This window comes from Zonotrichia albicollis, chromosome 28, assembly GCF_047830755.1.
Source record: "Zonotrichia albicollis isolate bZonAlb1 chromosome 28, bZonAlb1.hap1, whole genome shotgun sequence".
Lineage (NCBI taxonomy): Eukaryota > Metazoa > Chordata > Aves > Passeriformes > Passerellidae > Zonotrichia > Zonotrichia albicollis.
In genome coordinates, this window is record NC_133846.1 from 4,495,919 (window position 1) to 4,515,528 (window position 19,610).

The window sequence follows — 19,610 nt, forward strand, 5'->3', positions numbered from 1 at the left end:
TCAAAACAATGTGTTTAATTTTTAAGCCAGTTTTCAAGCTGCTGGAATTGAATCCTGCTGGACAAAGGTGACACAGAATAGATTTAAATATACAAAAAAAGAGAAGAAATAGAAATTAAGGAGCCCAAAAAGAAAAATATAACATTATTATTATTATTATTATTATTATTATTATTATTATTATTACATCTCATTTGTGACCTGAGAGGATTATAAACATAGATTTATTTCCCATCTGCAAGCAAGGAATTCTTCAACCTGCCGACCTTAAACAATAAAAAAAAAATTAGGAATAAAGTTCTTCTCTCCAAAACAAATCCCCTGGCCACCCACCATAAATATTGATTTCTGTTTTTAACTCTCAGTTCCAAAGGAATTGCACAAATTGGGATTTATGGGGAAAAAAAAAAAAACCAAACATTCCAAAGGTTTCACTTTTTTTCCCAAATCTGCCGTTCTTGGTCAGGAGAAAAGAATCCCAATGGGAAATTGGGAAAAATTTCCAAGGTGTGGTTTTGATCTCGAGGTGAATTCCATGGAAAAGCGGATCCTGCAGAGGATTCTTGGTGGGATTAAATCTTGGTAAACTCTTTGGTTTCACTGGCTGGAATCGGGGTTTGAGTGCAAAAATCCCAATTTTGGGGTTATTTTAGGTGCACAAGGTCCTGCTGTCCCATAAAGATCCCAATGGACATCTTGATCCGGCAGACCAAACTCTGGAATTGGGGTTTTTGTGCAAAAAAAAATCTACTTTTGGGGTTATTTTAATACTAGAAGGGCCTGCTAGGCCATGAAGATCCCGATGGTCATCCTGATGTCCTTCCTGCACACACCAAAATTGGGATTTGAGAGCAAAAATCCAAATTTTGGGGGTATTTTATGAAGATCTTGATGACTGTCATAATCTCCTTTCTGCACACACCAAAATTGGGATTTGACTGCAAAAATCCAAATTTTGGGGTTATTTTATGAAGATCCTGATGGCCATCGTGATCTCCTTTCTGCACACCTTGAAATCGGGGTTTGAGTGCAAAAATCCAAATTTTGGGGTTATTTTAGGTGCACAAGGTCCTGCTGTCCCATAAAGATCCCAATGGCCGTCTTGATCCTGCAGACCAAACTCTGGAATTGGGGTTTTTGTGCAAAAAAAAATCTACTTTTGGGGTTATTTTAATACTAGAAGGTCCTGCTAGGCCATGAAGATCCCAATGGTCATCCTGATGTCCTTCCTGCACACACCAAAATTGGGATTTGAGCGCAAAAATCCAAATTTTGGGGTTATTTTATGAAGATCCTGATGACCATCTTGATCTCCTTCCTGCACATGCTGTAATAGAGTTTTGAGTGCAAAAATTCCAGATTTTGGGGTTATTTTAAGAAGATCCTGATGACCATTGTGATCTCCTTTCTGCACTTACTGTAATGGGGATTTGAGTGCAAAAATTCCAGATTTTGGGGTTACTTTCGGGGCAGAAATCCTCCTTACCCCATGAAGATCCTGATGACCATCTTGATCTCCTTCATGCACATGCTGTAATAGAGTTTTGAGTGCAAAATTCCAGATTTTGGGGTTATTTTAAGAAGATCCTGATGACCATCCTGATCTCCTTTTTGCACACATTGAAATTGGGATTTGAGTGCAAAAATCCAAATTTTGGGGTTATTTTATGAAGATCCTGATGGCTGTCGTGATCTCCTTTCTGCACACACCAAAATTGGGATTTGAATGCAAAAATCCAAATTTTGGGGGTTATTTTATGAAGATCCTGGTGACCATCATGATCTCCTTGCTGCACACAACGTAATGGAGGTTTGAGTGCAAAAATTCCAGATTTTGGGGTTATTTTATGAAGATCCTGATGGCCATCGTGATCTCCTTTTTGCACACATTGTAATGGAGGTTTGAGTGCAAAAATCCAGATTTTGGGGTTATTTTATGAAGATCCTGATGACCACCGTGATCTTCTCTCTGCACACACCAAAATTGGGATTTGAGTGCAAAATTCCAGATTTTGGGGTTACTTTTGGGGCCCTACCCCATGAAGATCCTGATGACCATCTTGATCTCCTTCCTGCACTTACTGTAATGGGGATTTGAGTGCAAAATCCCAGATTTTGGGGTTATGAAGATCTTGATGACCATTGTGATCTCCTTTCTGCACACACTGAAATTGGGATTTGAGTGCAAAAATCCAGATTTTGGGGTTATTTTATGAAGATCCTGATGACCATCTTGATCTCCTTTTTGCACACATTGTAATGGAGGTTTGAGTGCAAAAATCCAGATTTTGGGGTTATTTTATGACGACCATCGTGATCTCCTCTCTGCACACATCAAAATTGGGATTTGAGTGCAAAAATCCAAATTTTGGGGTTATTCTAAGAAGATCCTGATGACCCTTGTGATCTCCTCTCTGCACACACTGAAATTGGGATTTGAGTGCAAAATTCCAGATTTTGGGGTTATGAAGATCTTGATGATCATCATGATCTCCTTCCTGCACTTACTGTAATGGGGATTTGAGTGCAAAAATCCAGATTTTGGGGTTATTTTATGATGACCATCGTGATCTCCTCTCTGCACACACCAAAACTGGGATTTGAGTACAAAAATCCAGATTTTGGGGTTACTTTCGGGGCCCTACCCCGTGAAGATCCTGATGACCATCTTGATCTCCTTCCTGCACTTGCTGTAATGGGGATTTGAGTGCAAAAATTCCAGATTTTGGGGTTATTTTATGAAGATCCTGATGGCCATCCTCATCTCCTTCATGCACACGCTGTAATGGGGATTTGAGTGCAAAAATCCAAATTTTGGGGTTATTTTATGAAGATCTTGATGACCTTTGTGATCTCCTTTCTGCACACACCAAAATTGGGATTTGAGTGCAAAAATTCCAGATTTTGGGGTTACTTTCGGGGCCCTACCCCATGAAGATCCTGATGACCATCTTGATCTCCTTTCTGCACACATTGTAATAGAGTTTTGAGTGCAAAAATCCAGATTTTGGGGTTATGAACATCTTGATGACCATCGTGATCTCCAGATTCTGGGGTTATTTTATGAAGATCCTGATGACCATCCTGATCTCCTTTCTGCACACATTGAAACTGGGATCTGAGTGCAAAAATCCAGATTTTGGGGTTATTTTATGACGACCATCGTGATCTCCTTTCTGCACACACCAAAATTGGGATTTGAATGCAAAAATCCAAATTTTGGGGTTATTTTATGAAGATCCTGATGACCATCGTGATCTCCTTTCTGCACATGCTGTAATGGGGATTTGAGTGCAAAAATCCAAATTTTGGGGTTATTTTAAGAAGATCCTGATGACCATCGTGATCTCCTTCCTGCACTTACTGTAATGGGGATTTGAGAGCAAAAATCCAAATTTTGGGGTTATGAAGATCCTGATGACCATCCTGATCTCCTTTTTGCACACACTGAAACTGGGATTTCAGTGCAAAAATCCAGATTTTGGGGTTACTTTATGACGACCATCATGATCTCCTCTCTGCACACACCGAAATTGGGATTTGAGTGCAAAATTCCAGATTTTGGGGTTACTTTCGGCGCCCTACCCCATGAAGATCCTGATGACCATCTTGATCTCCTTCCTGCACACGGGACAGGGCGATCTCTTCTTCTTCAGCATCCTGGCACACCTGAAGCAGGCCACCAGGTGAGCAGTCCTTCCGTGGACAATGTTCCCATCCCGAGGCCTGTGCTGGCACAGGAAGCAGGGATTCAGCAGGGTTTTGATGCTCTCCAAAGATTCCACCTCCTCCTCCTCCTCCTCTTTCTTCAGCTTGCCAAAATCTCCATTTTTCCCCTCCAAGGAACCGCCCGGATCCACGCAGGGTTTGGTTTCTCCCAAGAAAACGTGTTTGGGTTGGCCAGCCGGGGCTGAGATCGTCCTCCTGCAGTCTGGGACGTCCATGCCTTCATCCTGCTCCTGCTTTTCCATGGAGTTGATGTTGGAAAGGGACAGGGAATGGGGCAGTTTGGGGCAGTCCCTGTACCAGTCCTTGCGCAGGGCCCAGCAGCGGAAGCAGTACCTTTTCCCTGGAGAGTTGAATTTCCTGCACTTGGAGCATTGCCAGCAATCCTGAGGGGATTTAAGGAAAAAAAAAATCAATTTATTTTTGGGTATTCCTCATTTCAGCCGTGTGGGAAAAGCAGCAAGGAAGCTTTGTTAAAAATTTTTTATTTATGAGGGGATTTATAAGCTGGAAAATCAACATTTTGTGGCTTGGGATTGATTCATCCCCTGATCTGTCCCCTCATGAATTCCTCTCTCCCAGCCCTCAGGAAGAATCTAAGTTGGGGCAGCTTATTTTTATTTAATTTTAAAAGAATTTTCAGTATTTTGCTCAAAATTCAAGGGGAGAGCTCCTGGAATATGGCAGGAATTAATTTTCCAGGCTCACTCATCACTTACCAGCTTTGAATCTGCGCAATTAATGGATTAATTAATTAATTACCTCACAGAAAAGGGCAGGACAAGTGCACAAGTGCAGAGCCAGGACTCAGCTGTCCAAAGCCAGGGACATCCCCATTTATTCCAGGCTGGAAAATTCTGCTAAAATCATTAAAATTCTGCTAAAAACCATTAAAATTCTGCTAAAAACCATTAAAATTCTGACTTTTTGAGCGATTATAAAGTGTTACTCGAGATTGCCAAGAAGACAATTCTCCAGATTTCCATCCAGAGGACAACATGGAATTAAAATCTTATTAAAATCTTATTAAACCATGCCCGGGTATCAACATAACTACACCCAGCCACTTTTCTTTTTGGAAATCCCACACGAAAATCAGATTTTCCCACCCCAAAAGCAGCAGCAGAGGAGGGATGATCCCAAGGAATTCCCACCTCAGAAGCAGCCTCTGTGTCCGTGTCATCACTCAGGCGCTGGGAATCCTCCAGCTCATCCAAGCACACATCCTCAGGCACCTGGAATTCCAGGAAAGCATTGTCAGAGGGTGGGAATGTTGGAATATTCCCTATTTATAATTTGCCTGGTGCTGCAATTCCCAAATAAATGATTACAGCATCACCCTGCTCATTGAATCACTTCTAAAAGTGAATTTAAAACAGTTTTTGCAGTGGTTCTTTTGCATAATGTTGGTAACTTTTGCTTGTTTATCATTATCAAACCTTCCTCTTTGAGTCTTTAGCTGGACTCAGTTTTTAAAAGCCTTTTCTAAACTTAATTCCATGATTTTTGATTTATAACTCCTGCAGATATTGGTTAGAAACCCACTTAAGTCGCTGCGAGGAGTTTAACTCATTTTCAATTGATTTTACGCCTTGAAAAATCGAATTTAAACCAAAACCCAAGCAGGAAAACCATCAAACACATGAGGAATGGTGACAGCCTTTTCTAAACAGGATTTAGCCTTTCCAAGGGCAGCATGGGATGAATTAAAATGAATTAAAAATGAATGTGCCAGAGGTACCTTGGTGTCACCTTCTGTCACCTCCTCACAGTCCAACACTTCCACCTTGAGCCCAGCAGCGCCCTGGTCCAGGGGACACTCATTGAGGAACCACAGGTCATCAGTGGTGTCTGAAACTATGGCAGTGTCGATGTCCTGAGGGGAAAAAAACCAGGAAAAATCATTATGGAGCAGCTCCACATCCAGCACTGCCCCGTTTTCCTCTCCAACAACCTCCAAAGCACCTCACTGCCCTCAGACACACAAATTTCTGCCTCACGGGTCCCCTTTTTCTCTGTTTTCACCTCACAAGCCTCCATTTTTAAAATTTCCCCCTCACACATTCCCCTTTTTTCCAATTTTCACCTCACAGGTTTCCATTTTAAAAATTTTTACCTCACAGATTGCATCTTTTTCCAATTTCCACCTCCCAGGCCCTCCTTTTCCCAATTCACACCTCAAAAGCTTCCATTTTTAAAATTTTCCCCTCACAGATTCCCCTTTTTTCCAATTTTCTCCTCACAGGCTCCTCTTTTTCCAATTTCCACCTCTCAAGTTCGCCCCCTTTTCCAATTTCCACCTCACAAGTTCCCCTTTTCCCAATTTCCTCCTCACAGGTTTCCATTTTTTAAAAAATTTTTACCTCACAGATTGCATTTTTTTCCAATTTCCACCTCCCAGGCCCTCCTTTTCCCAATTCACACCTCACAGGATTCCATTTTTAAACTTTTCCCCTCACAGATTCCCCGTTTTTCCAATTTTCACCTCACGGATTCCCTTTTCCCAATTTCCACCTCACAAGTTCCCCCCTTTTCCAATTTCCACCTCACAAGTTCCCCTTTTCCCAATCTTTTCCCAATTTCTACCTCACAAGCTTCCATTTTTAAATTTTTACCTCACAGATTGCATTTCTTTCCAATTTCCACCTCCCAGGCCCTCCTTTTCCCAATTCACATCTCAAAACCCTCCATTTTTAAAATTTTCCCCTCACAGATTCCCCCTTTTTTCAATTTCCACCTCACAGGCTCCCCTTTTTCTAATTTCCACCTCACAGGTTTCCATTTTTAAAAAAATTTTTACCTCACAGATTGCATTTTTTTCCAATTTCCACCTCCCAGGCCCTCCTTTTCCCAATTCACACCTCACAGGCTTCCATTTTTAAAATTTTCCCCTCACAGATTCCCCTTCTTTCCAATTTTCACCTCACGGATTCCCTTTTCCAATTTCCACCTCACAAGTTCCCCTTTTCCCAATCTTTTCCCAATTTCTACCTCACAAGCTTCCATTTTTAAATTTTCACCTCAAAGATTACATTTTTTTCCAATTTCCACCTCCCAGGCCCTCCTTTTCCCAATTCACACCTCACAGGCTTCTGTTTTTAAACTTTTCCCCTCACAGATTCACCTTTTTTCCAATTTTCACCTCACGGATTCCCTTTTCCCAATTTCCACATCTCAAGTTCCCCCCTTTTTTCCAATTTCCACCTCACAAGTTCCCCTTTTCCCAATCTTTTCCTAATTTCTACCTCACAAGCTTTCATTTTTTAAATTTTTACCTCACAGATTGCATTTTTTTCCAATTTCCACCTCCCAGGCCCTCCTTTTCCCAATTCACACCTCAAAAGCTTCCATTTTAAAAATTTTCCCCTCACACATTCCTCTCTTTTCCAATTTCCACCTCACAAGTTCCCCTTTTCCCAATCTTTTCCCAATTTCCACCTCACAGGTTTTCATTTTTTAAATTTTTACCTCACAGATTCCCCTTTCCCAATTTTCACCTCACAAATTTCCCTTTTCCCAACCTTTCACCAATTTCCACCTCACCATTTTCCCTTTTTTCCAACTTCCACCTCTTCCAGCTTGACCACCACCCTACAGTGTTTATCCCAATTTAAAAAAAGGGCAACTCCTGAAATCCAGGCACCTCTGAGGGCCTTGAGGAAAAAGTTTTGTTGATTAAAAACCCTAAAATTCACCAAAAACCACCCAAAGAGAAAGGCCCAGAGTGGGAAAAAGGCTGGAAATCATGGAGTGGGAAGGGAAAAGGGAGAAAAAAATCAGAATATTTTATTTCATTGGGAGTCAAAAGACACAGAAGAGGACACGAGGCCCCTTTTACACACCTGGTTAGTCTGAATATCCGTGGATCCGTTACTCCTGGATTTGTAATTGCTTCTGAGATTCCCTAAAAACCACCACGGCAGCCCAGCCACATCCCATTCCTCAAAAACCAGGTCCAGCTTGGGCTTTTTGCTTTTGGAGAGGTTTTCTATCAAATCATTCTCTGGAAGAGCCAAGCACAGTCCAAGTCATTGGGTAAGAGACACCAGCATAGAAAAATATTGGGCTGAAATCTGATTTTTTTTTGACTTTTTGCGTCAGGCTGAGAGCTCTGGGGTTTTGGATGTCCCATCTGGAAAAAATCCCTGTAAAAATCAGGAACATCCCAGTGTTCCCAGTGCCCCTGTGCTGGGATGGGCTGAGTTTAAATTAAATTAAATTAAATTAAATTAAAATTTAAATTAAATTAAAGTTTCACCACAGAAACACAAACACTTCCCCAGCCAACCCTGAGGGGGATTTCTGGAGTGACTTAAAATGCAGAAAGGACTGGTTGGAATTCTGTTGGCAGCTCCTTAAATTCCCAAGAAGTGGGATCCCAAACTGAGAATTCCAGGATCACTTTGGAATTCCCTCCCTCCAGTGCCTGGAGCTGCCAAGGCTGAACCATGGTTTGTAAATCCAGGGAATTTTCCAAAGGTTTCCACATCTGGTTTGTAAATCCAGGGAATTTTCCAAAGGTTTCCACATCTGGTTTGTAAATCCAGGGAATTTCCAGCTCTCCCATTTGAGCTGGAAACAAGGAGCTGCTTTTCCAACTGAGGTTCATTGATAAGAGAGAATAAAAAGCAGAAAACCAGCAAAATTGCTCCCAAAATTAGTGAAATCTCCATGAGTGACTCAGCAATAAAATCCCACAGGGGAAATGTCAAAATATGACAGATCCACCCAAAAATTCCCATTTTTGTTCAGTTCCCTGCTTGGTTTCTGGATTCTGGCTGGGTTCTGTGAGCTCAGGAGCCTCCCTTGGGAAGGGGGATGGATCCAAAGATATTGGATTTTAAATATACATTTAATATATATATTTTAAATATACATTTTATACATTTTAAATATACATTTAAAATTTTAAATAAATATTTTAATACAGCATTTTAAAAACCCTCCAGCAAGGTCTGGAAGGTTTTTTCTCATGGCATTACTCAGTGAGAAATGGGATTTTGGGGCTTAACCTGGCACTGCATTCAGAGCATTTATTTATGACCAGAAATTTAAAAAATACTTGTGGTGAACTTCGTAATTTCTCAATTTTTAGCACCAAGATTTTTAATTATTATTAATTATTTTTAATTATTGCAAACCAGGGTGGTTTGGAATCTCACAACTCCCTCCTCCAGCATTTTGCTGCTCTGTGTCCCACGTGTCTGCAAACATTGTGAGAATGCAGAAATTTGTCCCTCACCTTCACAAATGTCACATTTGGGCTCTGAGGTAGCAGGAGCTGAGGATTTCCTGTCACCCTCCACCATCCCAGAGTCCCAAACTTTAGCACAAAAAATTTTAATGATTCTATTCCAAACCAGAGGTTTTTTGAGTCTCTCCTCATGCATTTGCAAACATTGTGATAATGCAGAAATTTGTCCCTCACCTTCACAAGTGTCACATTTGGGCTTTGAGGCAGCAGGAGCTGAGGATTTGCTGTCACTCTCCAGGATCTCAGAGTCCCAAACTTTAGCACCAAAATTTTTAATTATTCTGTTTCAAACCAGGGTTTTTTTGAGTCTCTCCTCCAGCATTTTGCTGCTGTGTGTGCCACACATGCATTTGCAAACATTGTGATATTGTTTGCATTATCACAAATTATTTCTAATGCAGAAATTTGTCCCTCACCTTCACAAATATCACATTTGGGCTCTGAGGCAGCAGGAGCTGAGGATTTCCTGTCACCCTCCACCATCCCAGAGTCCCAATCTTTAGCACCAAAATTTTAATGATTTTATTCCAAACCAGGGTTTTTTTGAGTCTCTCCTCGTGCATTTGCAAACATTGTGACAATGCAGAAATTTGTCCCTCACCTTCACGAATGTCACATTTGGGCTCTGAGGTAGCAGGAGCTGAGGATTTCCTGTCACTCTCCACCATCCCAGAGTTCCAAATTTTAGCACCAAGATTTTTAACTATTCTGTATCAAACCAGAGGTTTTTTGAGTCTCTCCTTCAGCATTTTGCTGCTCTGTGTCCCACGTTTGCAAACACTGTGATAATGCAGAAATTTGTCCCTCACCTTCACAAGTGTCACATTTGGGCTCTGAGGTAGCAGGAGCTGAGGATTTCCCAATCTTTAGCATCAAAATTTTAATTATTCTATTCCAAATCAGGGTTTTTGAGTCTCTCCTCATGCCTTTGCAAACACTGTGATAATGCAGAAATTTGTCCCTCACCTTCATAAATGTCACATTTGGGCTCTGAGGTAGCAGGAGCTGAGGATTTCCTGTCACTCTCCACCATCCCAGAGTCCCAAACTTTAGCACCAAAATTTTTAATTATTCTGTTTCAAACCAGAGGTTTTTTGAGTCTCTCCTCCAGCATTTTGCTGCTGTGTGTGCCACACATGCAATTGCAAACACTGTGATAATGCAGAAATTTGTCCCTCACCTTCACCAGTGTCACATTTGGGCTCTGAGGTAGCAGGAGCTGAGGATTTCCTGTCACTCTCCAGGATCCCAGAGTCCCAAAATTTAGCACCAAAATTTTTAACTATTCTATTCCAAACCAGAGGTTTTTTGAGTCTCTCCTCCAGCATTTCACTGCTCTGTGTCCCACGTGTTTGCAAACATTGTGATAATGCAGAAATTTGTCCCTCACCTTCACAAGTGTCACATTTGGGCTCTGAGGTAGCAGGAGCTGAGGATTTCCCAATCTTTAGCATCAAAATTTTAATTATTCTATTCCAAACCAGAGGTTTTTTGAGTCTCTCCTCATGCATTTGCAAACATTGTGAGAATGCAGAATTTGTCCCTCACCTTCACAGGTGTCACATTTGGGCTCTGAGGTAGCAGGAGCTGAGGATTTCCTGTCACTCTCCACCATCCCAGAGTCCCAATCTTTAGCACCAAAATTTTAATTATTCTATTCCAAACCGTTGTTTTTTTTGAGTCTCTCCTCCAGCATTTTGCTGCTGTGTGTGCCACACATGCCTTTGCAAACATTGTGATAATGCAGAAATTTGTCCCTCACCTTCACAGGTGTCACATTTGGGCTCTGAGGTAGCAGGAGCTGAGGATTTGCTGTCACTCTCCAGAATCCCAGAGTCCCAATCTTTAGCACCAAAAATTTTAATGATTTTATTCCAAACCATTGGTTTTTTTGAGTATCTCCTCCAGCATTTTGCTGCTGTGTGTGCCACACGTATTTGCAAACATTGTGACATTGTTTGCATTATCACAAATTATTTCTAATGCAGAAATTTGTCCCTCACCTTCACCAATGTCACATTTGGGCTTTGAGGTAGCAGGAGCTGAGGATTTCCTGTCACCCTCCAGGATCCCAGAGTCCCAATCTTTAGCACCAAAATTTGAATTATTCTGTTTCAAACCATTGGTTTTTTTTGAGTCTCTCCTCCAGCATTTTGCTGCTCTGTGTCCCACACAGGTGGTTTGTAACTGCTGTGATAATGCAGAAATTTGTCCCTCACCTTCACCAGTGTCACATTTGGGCTCTGAGGTAGCAGGAGCTGAGGATTTCCCAATCTTTAGCATCAAAATTTTAATTATTCTATTCCAAGCCAGAGGTTTTTTGAGTCTCTCCTCATGCATTTGCAAACATTGTGATAATGCAGAAATTTGTCCCTCACCTTCACCAGTGTCACATTTGGGCTCTGAGGTAGCAGGAGCTGAGGATTTCCCAATCTTTAGCATCAAAATTTTAATTATTCTATTCCAAGCCAGAGGTTTTTTGAGTCTCTCCTCATGCATTTGCAAACATTGTGACAATGCAGAATTTGTCCCTCACCTTCACCAGTGTCACATTTGGGCTCTGAGGTAGCAGGAGCTGAGGATTTGCTGTCACTCTCCACCATCCCAGGGTCAGATCCCTCCTCCTGGCTGAGCTGCAGGAAGGAAAATTCCGGAATGAGCCCAGCAGAGCTTGCAGGGACCAGGGGATGCAGCACTTCCATCCCCAGGCACCAGCTGCAGGATGAGTAGGAAAGAGGAAATAATTCAGAATAAAAAACTACAAACTATTTCTCTTTAAAGCCTCTGGAATCAGCAGGAACAACCAAGGTTGGTAAAAAACCCTAAAGTTGGTGTTTTCCATGCAGTAAAAGTTGATTTTGTGACTCTTTGCCACCTCACACCCCAAACCACACCTGGAAACAAAAAAACTTTGGATTTTTCCTCGGTTTTCACCTCTACCTGAAAAGCTGCTGGAAACAAACCCTAACTAAGCACATTGAATGATTCCTTTGGCAATTCCTAGTGGGATAAAAGAGAGAAAAAGCAGGAAAACCAAGAGCTGGAGGAGCTGAGGGCTGGAAGTGCTGCAGCCCAGAAGCACGCGCTCAGAGACTGGAGCTCTGTACGAGGAGAGAACAGAGAAGGGCGCCTCTGTCCTTGCTCTGTGGATTCCAGAACTTTTTTTTTTTTTATATTTTTTGGGAGGAATATTTTTTATTTTTTTTTTAAAAAAAGGTGAGGAGAAACACAACAAAAAAAAAACCAAAAAAAGTTCTGGCAGTCCACCATGCAGAGGTACAGAGAAGGGGCGGCTCTGTACAGAAAAGAACCCACGGGCAGTGGGGGTTACCTGCAGCTGGCCGGGGCCGGGCTGAGCGACGCTGGGCTCCGGGGGGAGGCTCTGGGCAGCATCTGCAGATGGCACGGCAAAAACACACAAGGAAAAGCCTTCCCAGGGAATCCCCACTCGCACGGAACACACGCGGGGCTGGGCCGGCTCAATGGGCTGATCGGGATGGGGGGAGGCAGCTGGGGGGGATTTCAGAGTGTTCTTCTCAAAGGGAAAGAGTGTTCTTCTTGCTATAGCCAAATTCAGAATTGTTCTCTAAGGGAAAAATGTATTCTTCCTGCTATTGGCCAAATTCACAATATTCTTCCCTAAGGGAAAAAAGTATTCTTCCTGCTATGGCCAAATACAGAATTGTTCTCTAAGGGAAAAAGTATTCTTCTTGCTATAGCCAAATTGAGAATTGTTCTCTAAGGGAAAAACAATTCTTCTTGCTATAGCCAAATTCACAATAGTCTTCCCTAAGGGAAAAATGATTCTTCTTGCTATGGCCAAATTCAGAATTGTTCCCTAAGGGAAAAAGTATTCTTCTTGCTATGGCCAACCCAAATTCAGGATATTCGTCCCAAAGGGAAAAATGATTTTTTGCTATGGCTATCCCAAATTCAGAATGTTCTTCCCAAAGGGAAAAATGATTCTATTTGCTATGGCCAAATTCACAATGTTCTTCTCAAAAGGAAATGGTATTCTTCCTGCTATGGCCAAATTCAGAATTCTTCTCGAAGGGAAAAGTTATTATTTTTGCTATGGCCAAATTCAGAATATTCTTCCCAAAGGGAAAAACGATTTTTTGCTATGGCCATCCCAAATTCACAATGTTCTTCTCAAAGGGAAAAAGTATTCTATTTGCTATGGCCAAATTCAGAATTCTTCCCTAAGGGAAAAAGTATTCTTCCTGCTATTGGCCAAATTCAGAATATTCTTCTCAAAGGGAAATGTCATTCTTCTTGCTATGGCCAAATTCAGAATTGTTCCCTAAGGGAAAAATTATTCCTTTTGCTATGGCCATCCCAAATTCCCAATGTTCCTCCCTAAGGGAAAAAAGTATTCTTCTTCCTATGGCCAAATTCAGAATTCTTCTTGAAGGGAAAGATGATTCTTCTTGCTATAGCCAAATTCCCAATATTCTTCCCAAAGGGAAAAAATGATTCTGTGTGCTATGGCCAAATTCAGAATATTCTTCCCTAAGGGAAAAATGATTTTTTTGCTATGGCCATCCCAAATTCAGAATGTTCTTCTCAAAGGGAAAAATGTATTCTTCCTGCTATGGCCAAATTCAGAATATTCTTCTCAAAGGGAAATGTTATTCTTCTTGCTATAGCCAAATTCAGAATCTTCTTCCCTAAGGGAAAAATGATTTTTTGCTATGGCCATCCCAAATTCAGAATGTTCTTCCCAAAGGGAAAAATGGTTCTATTTGCTATGGCCAAATTCACAATGTTCTTCTCAAAGGGAAAGAGTGTTCTTCTTGCTATGGCCAAATTCAGAATATTCTTCCCAAAGGGAAAAATGATTTTTTGCTATGGCCATCCCAAATTCAGAATGTTCTTCCCTAAGGGAAAAATGATTCTTTTTGCTATGGCCAAATTCAGAATTCTGCTCAAAGTGAAGAGTTATTATTTTTGCTCTAGCCAAATTCACAATATTCTTCCCTAAGTGAAAGATTATTCCTTTTGCTATGGCCATCCCAAATTCAGAATTCTTCTCAAAAGGAATTATTATTCCATTTGCTATAGCCAAATTCAGAATATTCTTCCCTAAGGGAAAAATGAATTTTGGCTATGGCTATCCCAAATTCACAATATTCTTCCCTAAGGGAAAAATTATTCCTTTTGCTATGGCCATCCCAAATTCAGAAAGTTCTTCTCAAAGGGAAATGTTATTCTTCTTGCTATGGCCAAATTCAGAATATTCTTCCCTAAGGGAAAAATTATTCTTCTTGCTATGGCCAAATTCACTATGTTCTTCTCAAAAGGAAATAGTATTCTTCCTGCTATAGCCAGATTCAAAATTCTTCTCAAAGGGAAAAGGTATTCTTCTTGCTATGGCCAAATTGAGAATTCTTCCCTAAGGGAAAAATGATTCCTTTTGCTATGGCCAAATTCACAATGTTCTTCTCAAAAGGAAAAATGATTCTATTTGCTATGGCCAAATTCAAAATCTTCTTCCCTAAGGGAAATAGTATTGTTCTTGCTATGGCCAAATTCAGAATTCTTCTCTAAGGGAAAAACATTTTTTTTGATATGGCCAAATTGCGAGTATTCTTCCCTAAGGGAAAAATGATTCTATTTGCTATGGCCAAATTCAGAATCCTCTTCCCAAAGGGAAAAATGATTTTTTGCTATGGCCATCCCAAATTCCCAATGTTCTTCCCAAAGGGAAAAAGTATTCTTCCTGCTATAGCCAAATTCAGAATTCTTCTCGAAGGGAAAAGTTATTATTTTTGCTATGGCCAAATTCAGAATATTCTTCCCTAAGGGAAATATCATTCTTTTTGCTATGGCCAAATTCAGAATTCTTCTCAAAGGGAAAAAGTATTCTTCTTGCTATAGCCAAATTGAGAATTGTTCTCTAAGGGAAAAACAATTCTTCTTGCTATGGCCAAATTCACAATATTCTTCCCTAAAGGAAAAATGATTCTATTTGCTATGGCCAAATTCAGAATTCTTCCCAAAAGGAAATAGTATTCTTCTTGCTATGGCCAAATTCAGAATTGTTCTCTAAAGGAAAAATGATTTTTTGCTATGGCCATCCCAAATTCAGAATGTTCTTCCCAAAGGGAAAGATTATTTTTTGCTATGGCTATCCCAAATTCAGAATATTCCTCCCTGAGGGAAAAAAGAATTCTTCTTGCTATGGCCAAATTCACAATGTTCTTCTCAAAGGGAAAAATGATTATTCTTGCTATGGCCAAATTCAGAATCCTCTTCCCAAAGGGAAAAATGATTTTTTGCTATGGCCATCCCAAATTCAGAATATTCTTCCTAAAGGGAAATATTAATCCTTTTGCTACAGCCAAATTCAGAATTCTTCTCAAAGGGAAAAAGTATTCTTCTTGCTATGGCCAAATTCAGAATTGTTCTCGAAGGGAAAAACAATTCTTTTTGCTATAGCCAAATTCACAATATTCTTCCCAAAGGGAAATATTATTCTTCTTGCTATAGCCAAATTCACAATAGTCTTCCCTAAGGGAAAAATGATTTTTTGCTATGGCCAAATTCACAATAATGTTCCCTAAAGGAAATGGTATTCTTCTTGCTATAGCCAAATTCACAATGTTCTTGTCAAAGGAAAAAATTATTCTTCTTCCTATGGCCAAATTCAGAATTGTTCTCTAAGGGAAAAACAATTCTTTTTGCTATGGCCAAATTCACAATATTCTTCCCTAAGGGAAAAATGATTCTATTTGCTATAGTCAAATTCAGAATATTCTTCCCTAAGGGAAATAGTATTCTTCCTGCTATAGCCAAATTCAGAATTCTTCTCAAAGGGAAACATTATTTTTGCTATGGCCAAATTCAGAATATTCTTCCCTAAGTGAAAGATTATTCCTTTTGCTATGGCCATCCCAAATTCAGAATGTTCTTCCCTAAGGGAAATAGTATTCTTCTTGCTATGGCCAAATTCAGAATTGTTCTCTAAGGGAAAAATGATTTTTTGCTATGGCTATCCCAAATTCACAATATTCTTCCCTAAGGGAAAAATGATTCCTTTTTCTATGGCCATCCCAAATTCAGAATTCTTCTCAAAGGGAAAAAGTATTCTTCTTGCTATAGCCAAATTCAGAATATTCTTCCCTAAGGGAAAAATTATTCCTTTTGCTATGGCCATCCCAAATTCAGAATTCTGCTCGAAGGGAAAAAGTATTCTTCTTGCTATGGCCAAATTCAGAATTCTTCTCAAAGTGAAAAGTTATTATTTTTGCTCCAGCCAAATTCAGAATATTCTTCCCTAAAGGAAAAATGATTCTATTTGCTATGGTCAAATTCAAAATCTTCTTCCCTAAGGGAAAAAAGTATTCTTCCTGCTATGGCCAAATTCACAATAGTCTTCCCTAAGGGAAAAATTATTCTATTTGCTATGGCCAAATTCACAATGTTCTTCTCAAAGGGAAAGAGTGTTCTTCTTGCTATGGCCAAATTCACAATATTCTTCCCAAAGGAAAAAATGATTTTTTGCTATGGCCATCCCAAATTCACAATGTTCTTCTCAAAGGGAAAAAGTATTCTATTTGCTATGGCCAAATTCAGAATATTCTTCCCTAAGGGAAAAATGATTCTATTTGCTATGGCCAAATTCACAATGTTCTTCTCAAAAGGAAATAGTACTCTTCCTGCTATAGCCAAATTCAAAATTCTTCTCAAAGGGAAACACTATTTTTGCTATAGCCAAATTCAGAATATTCTTCCCAAAGGGAAAAATGATTTTTTGCTATGGTCATCCCAAATTCACAATGTTCTTCCCAAAGGAAAAAAAGTATTCTTCGTGCTAAGGCCAAATTCAGAATTCTTCCCTAAGGAAAAAACAATTCTTTTTGCTATAGCCAAATTCAGAATATTCTTCCCAAAGGGACAAATTATTATTTTCCCTACAGCCATCCCAAATTGAGGATATTCATCCCAAAGGGAAAAATGATTTTTTGCTATGGCCATCTCAAATTCAGAATATTTTTCCTAAAGGGAAAAGTTATTCTTATTCTGACAGCCAAATATTCAGAATATTCTTCCTAAAGGGAAAAAGTATTCTTCCTACAGCCAAATTCAAAATACTCTTTCCTAAGGGAAAAATAATTTTTTTTGCTAGAGCCAAATTCAGAATATTCTTCCCAAAGGGAAAAATTATTATTTTCCCTACAGCCATCCCAAATTGAGAATATTCATCCCAAAGGGAAATATTAATCCTTTTGCTATAGCTAAATTCAGAATATTCTTCCCAAAGGGAAAAGTTATTTTTTGCTATGGCTATCCCAAATTCAGAATATTTTTCCCAAAGGAAAAAAATATTCTTATTCCTACAGCCAAATATTCCATGGAAAAATCAGGAAAATTAATTCTGAATTTTTCATGGGTTTCCCAGCAAGAAATCCCATGGGGGAAATGTCAAAATGCAACAGATCCACCCTAAAAAAATCCAATTTTTGTTCATTCCCTGCTTGGTTTGCAGGGAATCCAACCTGGAAGGTAAAAAAGGGATTTTTTGGGGGGAATTTTTGAGGATTTTTTGCTCTTTTTGAAAGGTTTGGGCATCCTTTCCAAAATGGGATTTTCAGGGAGTGGAAATGATCCAGGGGCTGGAAAATTCCAGAAAAATCAGCCTGGGGAAAGTGGGGAAAAGGGGAAATTGGAAAAAAGGAAAAAATTAGAAAAGGGGGAAAGAATTGGAAAATAAAAGGGGAAGAATTAGAAAATAAAAGGGGAAAGAATTAGAAAAGAAAAAGGGGAAAAGAGTTAAAAAAGGGGGAAAGAATTAGAAAATAAAAGGGAAAGAATTAGAAAATAAAATGGGAAATTAGAAAAGAATTGGAAAAGAAAAGGGGAAAAGAATTAGAAAATAAAAGGGGCAAAGAATTAGAAAATAAAAGGGGAAAAGAACTAGAAAAGGGGAAAAGTAATAGAAAAGAAAAAGGGAAAATAATTAGAAAATAAAATGGGGAAATAATTAGAAAAGAGGGAAATAATTAGAAAATAAAGGGGAAAATAATTAGAAAAAGGGGAAAAGAATTAGAAAATAAAAGGGGGAAATAATTAGTAAATAAAAGGGGAAAAGAATTAGAAAATAAAAGGGGAAAAGAATTAGAAAAGGGGAAAATTAGAAGAGAAAAAATGGAAAATAATTAGAAAATAAAAGGGGAAAATAATTAGAAAAGGGGGAAAGAATTAGAAAATTAAAAGGGGGAAAGAATTAGTAAAGAAAAAGGGGAAAGAATTAGAAAATTAAAAGGGGAAAAGAATTGGAAAAGGGGCAAAAGAGATAGAAAATAAAAGGGAAAAAGAATTAAAAAAGGGGGAAAGAATTAGAAAATAAAAGGGGGAAATAATTAGTAAAGAAAATTAGAAAATTAAAAGGGGAAAAGAATTAGAAAATAAAAGGGGAAAAGAATTAGAAAATAAAATGGGAAATTAGAAAAGAAAAAGGGAAAAGAATTAGAAAATAAAAGGGGAAAATAATTAGTAAAGAAAAAGGGGAAAAGAATTAGAAAATAAAATGGGAAATTAGAAAAGAAAAAGGGGAAAAGAATTAGAAAAGGGGAAAAGTATTAGAAAAGAAAAAGGGAAAAGAATTAGAAAACAAAATGGGGAAATAATTAGAAAAGGGGGAAATAATTAGAAAAAAAAGGGGAAAAGAATTAGAAAATAAAAGGGGAAAAGAACTAGAAAAGGGGAAAATTAGAAGAGAAAAAAGGGAAAATAATTAGAAAATAAAAGGGGAAAATAATTAGAAAAGGGGGAAAGAATTAGAAAATTAAAAAGGGGAAAGAATTAGAAAAGGGGGAAAGAATTGGAAAATAAAAGGGGAAAAGAATTAGTAAAGAAAAAGGGGAAAGAATTAGAAAATTAAAAGGGGGAAAGAATTAGAAAATAAAAGGGCAAAAGAGATAGAAAATAAAATGGGAAATTAGAAGAGAAAAAAGGGAAAAGAATTAGAAAAGGGGGAAAGAATTAGAAAATAAAAGGGGGAAATAATTAGTAAAGAAAAAGGAGAAAGAATTAGAAAATTAAAAGGGAAAAAGAATTAGTAAAGGGGAAAAGTATTAGAAAAGAAAAAGGGAAAAGAATTAGAAAACAAAATGGGGAAATAATTAGAAAAGGGGGAAATAATTAGAAAATAAAAAGGGGAAAAGAATTAGAAAATAAAAGGGGAAAAGAAAAAGAAAATAAAATGGGAAATTAGAAGAGAAAAAGGGGGAAATAATTAGAAAAGGGGAAATTAGAAGAGAAAAAATGGAAAAGAATTAGAAAATAAAAGGGGAAATTAGAAAAGGGGGAAAGAATCAGAAAAGCAAAAGGGGAAATTAGAAAAGAATTGGAAAAGAAAAGGGGAAAAGAATTAGAAAATAAAAGGGCAAAAGAGATAGAAAATAAAATGGGAGGGAAATTAAGGAAAACTGGGAGAAAAGAAGGAAAATGGGGGAAAATGAAGGAAAATGGGGACAAAAGGAAGGAGGTGGAAAAAAAAGGTAAACAGAGAGAAAAGGAAGGAAAAAAGGTGGGGAAAAAACCAAAAATGGGTGGAAAATGAAGGGAAAGAGGTGGAAAAAAGGGAAATGGGGAGAAAATGAAGGAAAAGAGATGGAAAAAGAAG

At 38.7% G+C, this 19,610-nt stretch overlaps 1 protein-coding gene across 4 annotated transcripts in view; it reads right to left on the reverse strand.

The window, feature by feature from the left end:
- Positions 1 to 205: 205 nt before the first annotated feature.
- The window catches only part of MDM4 (MDM4 regulator of p53), a 33,670-nt gene continuing 14,265 nt past the window's right edge, over positions 206 to 19,610 (reverse strand). For 2 of the 4 annotated variants that reach the window (XM_074528402.1, XM_074528403.1), the window contains exons 6-11: positions 12,312 to 12,373; positions 11,517 to 11,613; positions 7,569 to 7,729; positions 5,468 to 5,602; positions 4,881 to 4,961; positions 206 to 4,112 (exon numbers count right to left, since the gene is read on the reverse strand). In XM_074528402.1, coding sequence (XP_074384503.1) covers positions 3,582 to 4,112; positions 4,881 to 4,961; positions 5,468 to 5,602; positions 7,569 to 7,729; positions 11,517 to 11,613; positions 12,312 to 12,373 — 1,067 coding nt within the window. In that variant the 3' untranslated portion in view covers positions 206 to 3,581. Of the gene's footprint in view, positions 4,113 to 4,880; positions 4,962 to 5,467; positions 5,603 to 7,568; positions 7,730 to 10,160; positions 10,379 to 10,536; positions 10,824 to 11,516; positions 11,614 to 12,311; positions 12,374 to 19,610 lie in introns of those variants that run through there. The other 2 variants (XR_012577172.1, XM_074528404.1) reach the window with 2 other exon arrangements.